Below are 11,671 nucleotides of genomic sequence, written 5' to 3'. Positions count from 1 at the left end.
CGGCTGAGAGTTTTCTTTGGGGGGCTCTTGGTGCAGGGAGCAGCTGCCATAGCGCCTCAATCATTCAGGCAACGCATTTGGAAACCTCTCCCGCCATACGGCGCGCGCGCGCGCCGGACACGCAGAAAGCCCCATGGAGAAGGCGCGGGAGGGCAGCGCGCAGGCGCGGCGCTGATGGCGGAGGAGGCCGGCGGCGCGCCCGCCTAGGCCGGAGCAGCATCCGCCGCCATCCGCACGGTGAGCGCAGCTCTGCCCGCCCGGCGGCGGCTCCGTGCCAGGGACGCGCCGGACGAGCCGCTGGTTTGGGGAGGGGGAGCGTCGCGGAGCCCTTGGGGCCTGGGCCGGGTGAGGGCGGCCGGGCCGGGCAGTGACCTGTGGCCCGTTCCCGGGGCGAGCGTTCCGCAGGGCGCGGGGAGGTGCTGGCTCAGTGCCGGGACCTCGGCAAGGCTGAGGGCCGGATTCCCCGGCCCGGGGCGACCGGTTGGTGCTGGGATTCCCTGCCGCCTCAGCCTCGGGGAGAGGAGTCGGCCCTGAGCAGCTGCGGGTCGCTGCACTCGCGTTCAATGAAACGGCGGCGTCAGGGATGCGTAACGGCGCGGGGATCCCGCAGGGCTTCCCTAATTGTGTCTGGTTCCTGAACAGCTAAAACCGCGACTAATTAGCAGTAATTACTGGAAGTCCTGCTCAGCCGCCCGGCAGTAAGGAGTTCAGCTGGCGCTCGGCAGCCGGGACACCTTGGGAGACCCTTTTGCCTCGTCGCGCTAATAAATACCAAATAGCGGGGTGGTAGCCGGGCTCCTGGTGCAATGATCCGTGCACACACGGGAGGGCAGCGGTGCTCTCTGCTGGATGAAAGGCTTTGCTTTTGAGAAGTTTATTTGTGTTTTTGTGTTACTTGTTGCAGAATTACCAGAACTAAGATAAGCTGAAGCAAATCCGTTGCCAACATGTTTCTGTACAACCTAACCTTGCAGCGTGCCACAGGCATTAGCTTTGCTATCCATGGCAATTTCTCAGGTAATTTTCTCCTCCCTCCGCATGTCTTGGCTTGAGGTTTTTTTTTTTGATAGCACAAGAAAAAAGTGTTTTACCGTTTGCTTTGGTACCTCTGGGGTTTTTTTGCTGGTGCATCGTCATTTACTCTTGAGTGTTACTTGAGCTGTGGTAGCTTGTGGAAAGATGATTATTTATCAATGTAATGTATCTATAGATTTAGCTTAGTATTCTGATTGGTTTTCTGGTATGTTAAAAGATGTTCAGTGGTGGTGTGTTCAATAGTTAGTTTCTTTGAACTCCTCCACGGTAATCCTAAAATTGGTATTTGCAAGTTTCCCCTTCTTCCCTTGTAGCACTTGTTGAAGTTGCATTGTGCTCTCTTCCTGACTTGTGCTCCTGTTTTGGCTTCTTCAGGAACCAAACAACAAGAAATTGTTGTTTCCCGGGGCAAGATCCTGGAGTTACTTCGCCCTGATCCCAACACAGGCAAGGTCCACACTCTGCTGACCGTGGAAGTGTTCGGAGTCATCCGGTCCCTCATGGCCTTTAGGCTGACAGGGGGGACCAAAGACTACATTGTGGTGGGCAGCGATTCGGGGCGCATCGTCATTCTGGAGTACCAGCCCTCCAAGAATGTGTTTGAGAAGATCCATCAGGAAACCTTTGGCAAGAGTGGATGCCGCAGAATCGTTCCAGGCCAGTATTTGGCTGTGGACCCAAAGGGCCGTGCCGTCATGATCAGTAAGTCTCTCTGTCAGCTTGCGTTATTATTTTTATCTTTTGTCTTGTGGATATTTATTTTGAATCAAGTTTCTGCCAGGTGTAATTGGAATTGTTTCTCAGGTAGTGTTTTAGGCTGAATTGTGTCAAGGAGAATGCAGGCATTCAGAATTGTTCCTTGATGCTGGTTGACTTGCACAAATAAATTGTAATGCTAACCAAAATGAGTAGGAAAGAAACCAATTTTCCCAACAGTGCACAGAGCCCTGAAGTGTGGTGTGTGGGAGAGAAGATGGGATTGCAGGCATCAGTGCTACAGTGTAGCCAGTTAGTTCTCATGGCCTGAGATGATGTTGTGAGTTCATGTCTCTTCTCTGAGATGTCTTGTGGAGACAACCAAATTCATTTCTGATCAGGCTTCACGGGTAGAAGGACACTTGGGAGAAATTTTTTGGTAAGAGTTAGCATGAGATGTATGGAACTTCCTCAGTTTTCTGAAGGCAGCTCTGTACAGTGCTGATGGCAGTTTACCAGTATGTCTTTATACTGGGAATAGCAATAAATATTGTTTCTTTTCTAACATGTCTGGTCTTCCTGGGTGAGAAAGTAGCACAGTCATGGTTGTGCCATTCATATTGATGTCTGGGTGGTGGTTTTTATGTTGTGGATGCTATGTGTCAAGCAAGGATACATTTTCTTAGTTAAAATATTTCTATGGAGAAGTTATCATACCAGCTGGCTTTAAATAGCAGAACATCTGGATGCTTCTTTCCATTTGTCTTTGCTTCCTTGCAGTCTGTCATCTCTTCTGTTGTAAAAGGAGTGAGTAGACATGCCTTAAGCCACTGTAGATGGCATATTGGGCTAGGTGAACGTAGCTCAAAGGGTCAGGCTTTGGCTTTAAAGGGCTGAAGTTGTCGTTTTGTCCTTACAATCTGAAATATTTAAAATGAGACATTCAAGGTTAATTGGTGGCACAGAGATAAACACCAGTAGTGATCTTCAGCTGAAGTAATGCTGACATTCTCTTGCCAAGTTGCAGCTCGATTTTGGGCTGCAGGTATGGTTAGATTTGATCATCAAGTGATGGGCTTCATGTGCTGTTGTCCTTTTCTGCAGGTGCCATTGAAAAGCAGAAGCTGGTGTATATCCTGAACAGAGATGCTGCTGCTCGACTCACCATTTCCTCCCCACTGGAAGCCCACAAGGCCAATACCTTGGTCTACCATGTGGTAGGAGTCGATGTGGGGTTTGAAAACCCAATGTTTGCTTGTCTGGAAATGGATTATGAGGTGAGAAGAACTTTATCTTCCTTTGCTGTCTTTTGACATTTGTTGTTCCTGTTCTGTTCTTCATCTGTCATTGGGAAACATAGGCTGCTTCTGCTCTCTGAGGCAGTTTCCATTTTTCACAAGCTTACTGGCTTTTTGTCTTGCCTTCAGCCAGAATGGACAAGTCTCTTCCGCCTCGGTGATTCATTTTGCTTTTCAACTGAAAATATGCCTATTTTCTTGGTCTGATCTTCTCTTGTGCAATTTCCAGTCTTGTGGCCTCCATTCTGTTGTTACTCAAAACTGTTTCCCCACGTATCAGCTTTGCTCCTCCTTTTAATACTTTTCTTCAAAGACCCCTCCATGTGTTCTGTTTTAGGAAGCAGACAATGATCCCACAGGTGAAGCTGCAGCCAACACACAACAGACATTGACGTTTTATGAATTGGACTTGGGTTTGAACCATGTTGTTAGGAAATACAGTGAGCCCCTGGAAGAGCATGGCAACTTCCTCATAACAGGTACTGCCTACAGAGATGTTTTTGCATGGGTCTGCTTGGTTCCCATTCCCTAGGAAAACAGAGTCAATACTCTTTACATCTTAGGAGTTGTTCTAATTGTAGTTTGAGCCATTAGTATAAATTAGTTAATTGACCTTGCAGTCAGGTAATGAGGGGTCATTCACACATGGAAATACACAAGTATTTGTAGAAGCAGCTGCAGTTAGAGAGGTCTCCTGAAATTAGCTGATAGCAATGCAAAAGGACTTAGTTTTAGTTAATGTGTAGGTGCTGTTGTACTCTCTTGAATGGGATTCCATCAGCTAAAGGCAGTATGTGAATCCATGGACTAAAAGCCCACTTTGAGGGGTTGGATGCAGAGCCAATATAACACCTTCAACCAGGGAAACTGCTGCAGGTTCCTCTCCAAGCACAAAAGATGCTGAGCTAGGAGAGCATCTTTGTATGCTTGCCCTATTGCATCTCCTGTAGGCAGCTGTCAGACAGACACCAAATATTTTGCTGAATCTGTTTGGTGATATCTTTTGTTACATGAGATCACAAAGTATGGTTTTAGAAATGCTTCTATTAACTAAAGATGTTAATTCATCCGATGGGTGTTTCTACAAGCAAATATGCCAGAAACCCAGGGGTTGTGTTTAAGTTGCTAGTGTGGTATTTTGGGCATGGCATGGCTTTCTAATGGGAAATAATAAGAAATAAATAATAATAAATTCTAATAAGAATAAGCCAGAAAGGGTAAAACTTAATTTGTCAGAAGCTGCATCCTTCCAGGTCCCCTGCTTCCTTCTGCTCTGTTCTCATGGTGGCACAGGCAGCTTGTACTCAGTCTTCTGTCTTTTCAATAAGAGCAGATTCATACATGCAGGGTGATGGAGAGTACTGGAAACTACATTGCATTAAAGAAAACCAAATGTTCTGCAAGCAGCGAGTCAGATCTGTGGTAAAGGCTTTTCTCCTAATAATTTTCTTTCAGTTCCGGGTGGTTCTGATGGCCCCAGTGGGGTACTGATCTGTTCTGAAAATTATATTACTTACAAAAACTTTGGTGACCAGCCTGATATCAGATGCCCAATTCCCAGGAGACGGGTGAGAATTCTTTAATATTATGAATGCTTGCAATTTGCTTTTCAAGGTTAAGGGCATCAGGAAGGTTTTCAAGTAAGAAAAAAGGAGTTAAACCACATTGGTGTATCTACCTCACTGGCTGTGTGTTATCTGGGAGGGAGGATGGAGGTGGGCATAGCCTGAAGTGATGAGTGTGGTTCATGTCTCTTCTCTGAGATTTATACTGGAGATACTCCAAAGCCTCTGATCAGGCAGCATGTCAGTGCAAGATAGGATTACTTGAGATGCTGAATGGTGGCAATTATAGATGCAGATGAATTCAACAGCAGCTCTGTTGCAACTGAGGCTGCTTCCTCTCCCTTTGGTATGGGGAATTACGTGCTTTGGCAATGCTTTGAACACCTGCCAAGGTGCTCGAAACCAGCTGTGTCTGGGTTACAGTTCTTTCCTGTGTTTTTGGCTTTGATATGTGAGAGTTGCCTGGAGAGGAGAGTAAAACAGATGAGGGATGATGTTTAGGCACAGTGTCCCTCAATCCTATTTCCTTCTGGGGCAGAGATGTACCAAGGGTGACTACAGGTGTAACGAAGGGATGTGCTTTGTGTTAAAAGCCTTCTTCCATACTGTGAGCTCTTAAAGCACCTGGGAAATGGAAATACTTCAGTCAGTGAAATCACTTCTGTGCTTGTCAGGTAATTCCACCAATGACCTCCTGTCTTTCCTGACAGAATGACTTGGATGACCCAGAGAGGGGTATGATTTTTGTCTGCTCTGCTACACATAAGACCAAGTCCATGTTCTTCTTCCTGGCCCAGACAGAGCAGGGAGACATCTTCAAAATTACTCTGGAGACTGATGAAGACATGGTAAGCATCACATGAATGCAGAAGCATTAATTGAGAGGACTCCTTAGTCAATTACTTTCTTTAAGGTGATACATATTTACTGTTGCAAGTTTAGCTGTGTAAGGACACCTGCTTTATGTGATTTGTAGCACAATTAACACTGGTCACAATTATAGGTTTTAGTCATAAAGAGACACAGTGCAAGGTTTGCAAAATCCTGTGAGGATTAAGCTGCAGTCACTTGAGCATACTTGAAATGTTCTAGAAGTGGTTTTTTCCTTAAAAGGTGTAAACTGTGGTCCATGAACCTCCTGGAGAGTATTTCAGTAACTCTTTCTGTGGAACTTAGCTTCTCTGGATTTCAGCAAGTACCCTCAAGTCTCTTAATTGAGTATTTATATCAGTCAATATTTTTGCAAGTTGAAGAAAGTAGCTTGGTTTGTGAATTGAAATAACTGGCTTGCAGTGGCTTGCTGCTGCTTGTTTTAGTATTCTGCTCTGAAAAGATATCTGCTGAGTTGGGTTTTTTGAATAAATGTAGAATGGTAATTTATTCATTTAAACATGTCATATTTGGTACAAGTGGTGATTGTCTAGCAAGCACCAAGCCTGCCAGAGTTCAAGGAGTGTTTGGACAATGATCTCAAACACATGGTGTGATTTTTGGGGTTGCTCTGTGCTGAGCTGGGAGTTGGACTTGATAATCCTTGTTGGTCCCTTCCAACTCGGAATAAACTGTGATTGATGTTCAAGTGCCTGAAGATTGTTCTTGGATGTTTCACCAACAGCTGTTGAGACCATATCAAATTTAGAAATTTGCTCAGGACGGTTATTTTTCTAATGCTGGAGAATGGCTAGTGTTCAGTGAAGCAAATTTTTTTTCTCTTAGGCAGCTTGCTATTTTTATAGCTTTTGTTTTGCAAATTGACTCAGTGTTACAAAAGGCAGAACATCTTGGAATAAAACAGGCAGCCTGGCTTGTGTGTTCAAGTAGTCTGTTGGATTTTGTGATTTATAACCTGGTGCCCCAAACTGATTTGTAGCCTGCTCACATGTGCAAGCCTAGTCTTGCTTCATTTCTTTGGAAAAGATAGTTACGTAGGTGTTTTTTATTAAATCACACACATGGAGCTCCAGTGCTTTACCATCACAGTCACATCTTCCTCTGCTTTCAGGTAACAGAGATTCGACTGAAGTACTTTGACACTGTTCCTGTTGCTGCTGCCATGTGTGTGCTGAAAACAGGGTTTCTCTTTGTGGCATCTGAATTTGGAAACCAGTGAGTAAACAATCTTTCGTCAGTGTTTTTCCCCTGTTCTGTTCAGGCCTGCAGACTGACCCTTGAACTTAGTGTGCATAGAAAGACAACACCTCTGACTTAATGGGTAAATTAGTGCTTTGTTCAGAGGGCTTGAGAAGGACTTGGATTAGACTATGAATAGGGGAATTTTCTTCTTGTTTGAGCTCAGATTAGATGATGACGTGCAGATAACAAAAGGTTACTTGCTGTTGCAGCACATTTTGGAAAAATTGAGCATTTGCTGTTTGTATAGGGTTCATCACATATCTAGGTGAATTATCTTTTCAATTAGTTTGATAGTTTTGAATTTTTGTGTCTGTGGCCCACTCAGAAGTAAATAGGGTTTCTTATTAGTAGTTGTGTTCCTTTCCTTACCTGATGTATACTTGAGGGCTTTTTCCTAATTCATGTTTGGGCTTCTAAATACTCTAAAGGATCATGCACACCTTTGAAGATTAGCTTAACTGTGTCTGAGGGGGGATTCACAGGAATTGAGATTTTCCTGACTGTATCTGCAGTCAGCCACCTGAGGGAGCCCCAGCCAGTTTGCTGGATTGAATCTGAGTTGAGGAAGCCATATTCAGGCTTCATTAAAAACTGGAAGTAACTCAGTTTATCTTTCTGTGGGTTTTTTGGGGAATTTTCTTCTCTGAAGTTTTATTTGATTGTTGTGTTATTTAGACTCATAAAGTGGAATAGGGAATGTGGTTAAAAATAGTGTGGTTAAAAAAGTGAGAGTATTCCAATAAAATAGATAACTGTGGAGTTGAAGTGGTAGCCATTGGCCTTGATTATGGCCTCAGCTATCAGTTGGTGCTTTGGCTTTAACACAAGAATATCTAAAAGGCTCAAGGGCAAACAAAACACTGAAACTCTGGGATACCTTGCCAGTGACAGCTGCAAATGTGAAGGGCTGAAGCTGGAAGGTTGTGGGGGAGTTATCTTGTTTGTGGGTTTTGGTGTTTTTTTTCTTTGCAGGCCTCTGATTTTTTTTAAGTACTTTGTCACACAGAAGACAATCCTTAAAGCCAAATATTAATAACTGTGTAATGTAGGGTTGGATTTCTTTCTTCCCCACTACACCCAGAAGACAGTCCTTAAAGCCAAATATCAATAACTGTGTAATGTAGGGTTGGATTTCTTTCTCCCCCACTACCTAAATATCTGGTTAAACCTTACTTAAAGAAGGCTATATGAGCCTTGCTCTGAACATGCTGACACTTTTCTTTCTGTCTCAAGTTACCTGTACCAGATAGCTCACCTGGGGGATGACGATGAGGAGCCAGAGTTTTCCTCTGCCATGCCTCTTGAGGAAGGAGATACATTCTTTTTTCAGCCACGACCTCTGAAGAACCTGGTGCTGGTGGATGAGTTGGACAGTTTGTCTCCTATTCTGTGTTGTCAGGTATGTTGCCATCATTAAGTTCCTGTTTACCACAAGTGTGAGTGGAGTCACCAGCTATGTTATTCCAGGTTTCCAGAAATCCTGCTCCAAGTAAAGACTCACAGAAAGGCAAATCTGTAGAGTTCTCAGACAGCTGACTCAGATTGGTACCTGGCCTGGTAGTTTTGATTCCTGTGGCATTAAATACATATATAAACACAGGGTGTCAGCATGTGATTCTGTGATGCTTCTCTGTTGACCATCAGACCAGTTCTTACCAAAGAGTTTGGGTAAAACTTAATATTCTTTCAGGGCAGCAGCTGGAACACCTTATAGCATCTCCACAGCTTTTGGTGTTTGCAAAACATTAAAGCAGTAGTGTGGTACATAGATCTAGTTTTATTTTCTCATTCCATAGATGTTGTTTTGATGCTTTTTCTCCACACAGATAGCAGATTTGGCCAATGAAGACACACCCCAGTTGTATGTGGCATGTGGTCGGGGGCCCAGGTCATCCCTGAGGGTTTTAAGACATGGACTTGAGGTAAGACATCCAGCACTTTAGAAGAACAGCCTGAGAGGTGAGGGTGGTGTGAGAAAATCCTTGAAATAAAGGTGCTGAAATGAGGGGATTCTCCTTCTGCTGTACTCTGGAGAGCTACTTCCTCTTGCTTCTAGAGAAATAGAAGAGAAATAAATTGTACTGTTTATTCTTACAGTCTCAAAGGCTTTTTGTTTACTTGACTTCAACAAAACCTGCATTTTGTCTCTTCTAATACTTGAGTGTATTGAGCTGGAACATTCCTGGTGTCTGCCAGCTGCTGCTGATCTCTGCTGGGGGTGGATGACCTTGTTTTAAAGCTGATCATCCAAAGCAATAATGTTACCATATCATTGCTGACCATATTTTGCCCTGTAGCACATCTGGCATGGGCTGAGAGCATTAGAATTGGGAATTGTTAGCTTTCCTGTCCCGTTGTGGGAAAGCTTAAAAACTGCTGGTGGTTTGATTGCTTACTCTATTAAGTCTAAACATCTGTTTGCAAAAGAACCTTCTTCCTGTTTACTGTTAGGTATCCGAAATGGCCGTCTCAGAGCTGCCTGGTAACCCCAATGCTGTATGGACTGTGAGGAGGCATGTTGAAGGTATGCAGTATTTTCCTGAAGCACAGGGAGGCCATAATGTTTTTGTGTTTTGTTTGTTGTTGTTTTCTGGTTTTCTGTCCAAGGAGATAGGAATGGTGCTGCGTGATGCTTGTGTGCCATTCCCACAAATTGTGGTTTGAGTCAGCAGCCACCTGCTTGTCTTTAGAAGCCACCCACCCTCTGGTCCCCTGGTATTGTCACACTTCCTTTTGACAAAGAGGCAGTTGCCTGCAGCTGCATCCATCGCCCAGTATGCTGTGTCAGCTGTACATTTGCAGCCTGAAGCTGCTGAACTTCCAATGAATTTCCATTTCCCATAAGTTTTTTGCCCATAAGTTCTTGCTCAAACATCAGCAGGCAGCAGCTATTCTTGTTGTTGGAGCATACTCACTATTCTTTATGTGTGTGTTGACAACTGTAGTAATCAGCTCTTTGTGAGAGAGTGGGATACAAATTATGGAACAAAGATGATAAATCAGCAACACTGTCTTTATTTATTACTTCCTTCTGTGCATATCTTTGAAAAAAAAAAACACTCTGGACTAGGACATACTCTCTATTCAAGAGCCAGCAATATGTAGAAGGTTGGTGATTCTGGGAAGATTAAGATTTGAGGTTGGCAGAATATACTGGACTGGGGGTTTGGTTGGTTATTTGGTTTGGTTTTTTTTTTAATTTTGTGATCTGAAATAATAGCCTTACTAACATACAAGAGGAAATGTAGTCCCTTCTCCTGCCTTTTGATGGTGAGAGCAGAATTGCACAGAAACACCTAAAAAGCTTGTAGGAAATCTGTTCTGGGTACTGGCAGGCTCAGGGATTATTTCCCAAGCAGTGCTTTGTGTAACTCTCACAAAGACTTCCCTAGGTTTATGCACGGGATCTAGGAAGGCCAGATTGTTGCAATAGAGGCTTTAGTCTGCTATGGTGACATGATACCTTACATTTAAGCAGAGTAGCATGTCTTCCAGGGAACCAATAACCCTGTGGGAATTTCAAATGCTGCAGTGGGATTTACATACATGGTTTTCTGAAGAGACATTCCAGTTTGTTAGAAACCTTTTCTCCAGCATTCTGGAAAAGAAATTGGTAAGATTTCCTCCCTCTGAGGACTGGAGGCTTCTGACATCACCTTACAGTTTTAAAATCTTTTCTCTTGGGGTTCCAGAAGAAGACTTTGACTTTTCACGAGGTGGAGGACCATTGGTGATCTGCAAGAAGTGGACCAGTCTCATTGCCTCCTTTGCTTTCCACCTTCCAGATTCTCCAGGTTTCAGCATGATCATCTCCATGATTTCAGAAAGGCTGGAATCTGTAGCTGTTAAGCTGTGCTATTCACTGTATACAGTTTATAGATCTGTGAAACTGATCCCCAAGTTCCAGCTCATGGAATTCAGAAATTAATTTAGTGTGTTTCAATCAGAAAGAGTTCAGAACCTTTACAGACGTGTCTAATCTTTAAAGTGCCTTTGAGGGCTCAGTTGGCAGTGGGGTTGCCCAGCTCCACCTCGATGTTGCAGTATGTGTGTGTGCTGCAAGGCCTCTGTAAGAAACACCCGGGTCTGCAGTCTTCAAAGCAAATACTAACCTTGGCTGGTACGTGGTGATACTCACTACCAATACCAAGCCTTTTTTTTTCTTCCACAGGTGGCTGGTGGTGGAGGTGCTGATCACCACAGGTGTGTACCTACTGCTAGGGGCTACTGTGCAGTACCACAGGTTAACCACAGAGAATCCCAACAGCATGGGGCTGCATTTATGCTAAGCATTTCAGTAAACAAATTCTAGAAACTGGTGTGCAGTTGAAGATTGTTGTCTTTGAAGTTCAGTAGCTGAGAGTAGAAAGCAGATCCCAGTCCATCTTGCAGTCCTTGGGAAGCAAAACAATCAGCTGTGTCTCTGTGGGACAGTCAGTTCTTGCTAAAATTGGATGTGTGTGGTTAAGGGGTATTTTCAGCTCTGGTAGACCAAATTTAGGCTCCCAGCTGCTTTGAACAAATCTCCAAGAGAAAAAGATCAAGTGTGCTTGGAGCATTTGTAGGTATTGCTGGCATGGGAATGCCCTCTGGTTATGAGAATCATCTGCCTGTGAGACAGAAGTGGGTAGGATTTGCACCAAACCTTCTATTCCAGTTGAGTATCTGTGGGTGTAGGTGTGTGCTCTGTTGTGTTGATAGATGAAAGCTGGGAGCTGAGAGTCAGCATTCCCTACCTGGCACTCTTACTGGAGGAGCAATGTGCAGTGAGTCAGTGCTGTGGACTCGCCACGCAGTAGTAAACAGAAGCCCAGGAAAATGTGCTGTCATCCCCTCAGAGTCTGTTAACTGATAGTGATCCTGAGCTCTGCCACTGCTCACCAGTTTGCTCACCGAACTCCTCTGAGCTCATGGTGATTGCATTTGTGTCGGTGCAAATTCAGA

General features: G+C 44.2%; 1 protein-coding gene and 2 non-coding genes across 3 annotated transcripts in view; all 3 read left to right on the top strand.

Moving 5' to 3' along the window:
• Window positions 1-128: 128 nt before the first annotated feature.
• Window positions 129-11,671, top strand: part of SF3B3 (splicing factor 3b subunit 3) — a 28,526-nt gene continuing 16,983 nt past the window's right edge. The window contains exons 1-11 of the mRNA XM_015639874.2: window positions 129-237; window positions 905-1,017; window positions 1,411-1,737; window positions 2,836-3,008; window positions 3,367-3,508; window positions 4,485-4,597; window positions 5,305-5,442; window positions 6,597-6,700; window positions 7,961-8,126; window positions 8,554-8,649; window positions 9,179-9,251. Coding sequence (XP_015495360.1) covers window positions 948-1,017; window positions 1,411-1,737; window positions 2,836-3,008; window positions 3,367-3,508; window positions 4,485-4,597; window positions 5,305-5,442; window positions 6,597-6,700; window positions 7,961-8,126; window positions 8,554-8,649; window positions 9,179-9,251 — 1,402 coding nt within the window. The 5' untranslated portion in view covers window positions 129-237; window positions 905-947. The remainder of the gene's footprint in view (window positions 238-904; window positions 1,018-1,410; window positions 1,738-2,835; window positions 3,009-3,366; window positions 3,509-4,484; window positions 4,598-5,304; window positions 5,443-6,596; window positions 6,701-7,960; window positions 8,127-8,553; window positions 8,650-9,178; window positions 9,252-11,671) is intronic.
• LOC117245025 lies at window positions 2,055-2,136 on the top strand. The gene has a single exon (XR_004499158.1). It is a non-coding gene; the product is annotated as a small nucleolar RNA SNORD111 (small nucleolar RNA).
• On the top strand, window positions 4,752-4,831 carry LOC117245028. The gene has a single exon (XR_004499161.1). It is a non-coding gene; the product is annotated as a small nucleolar RNA SNORD111 (small nucleolar RNA).

This window comes from Parus major, chromosome 11, assembly GCF_001522545.3.
Source record: "Parus major isolate Abel chromosome 11, Parus_major1.1, whole genome shotgun sequence".
Classification (NCBI taxonomy): domain Eukaryota; kingdom Metazoa; phylum Chordata; class Aves; order Passeriformes; family Paridae; genus Parus; species Parus major.
The sequence above is the reverse complement of the archived record's forward strand: the minus strand, read 5'-3'. Positions and strand labels throughout refer to the sequence as shown.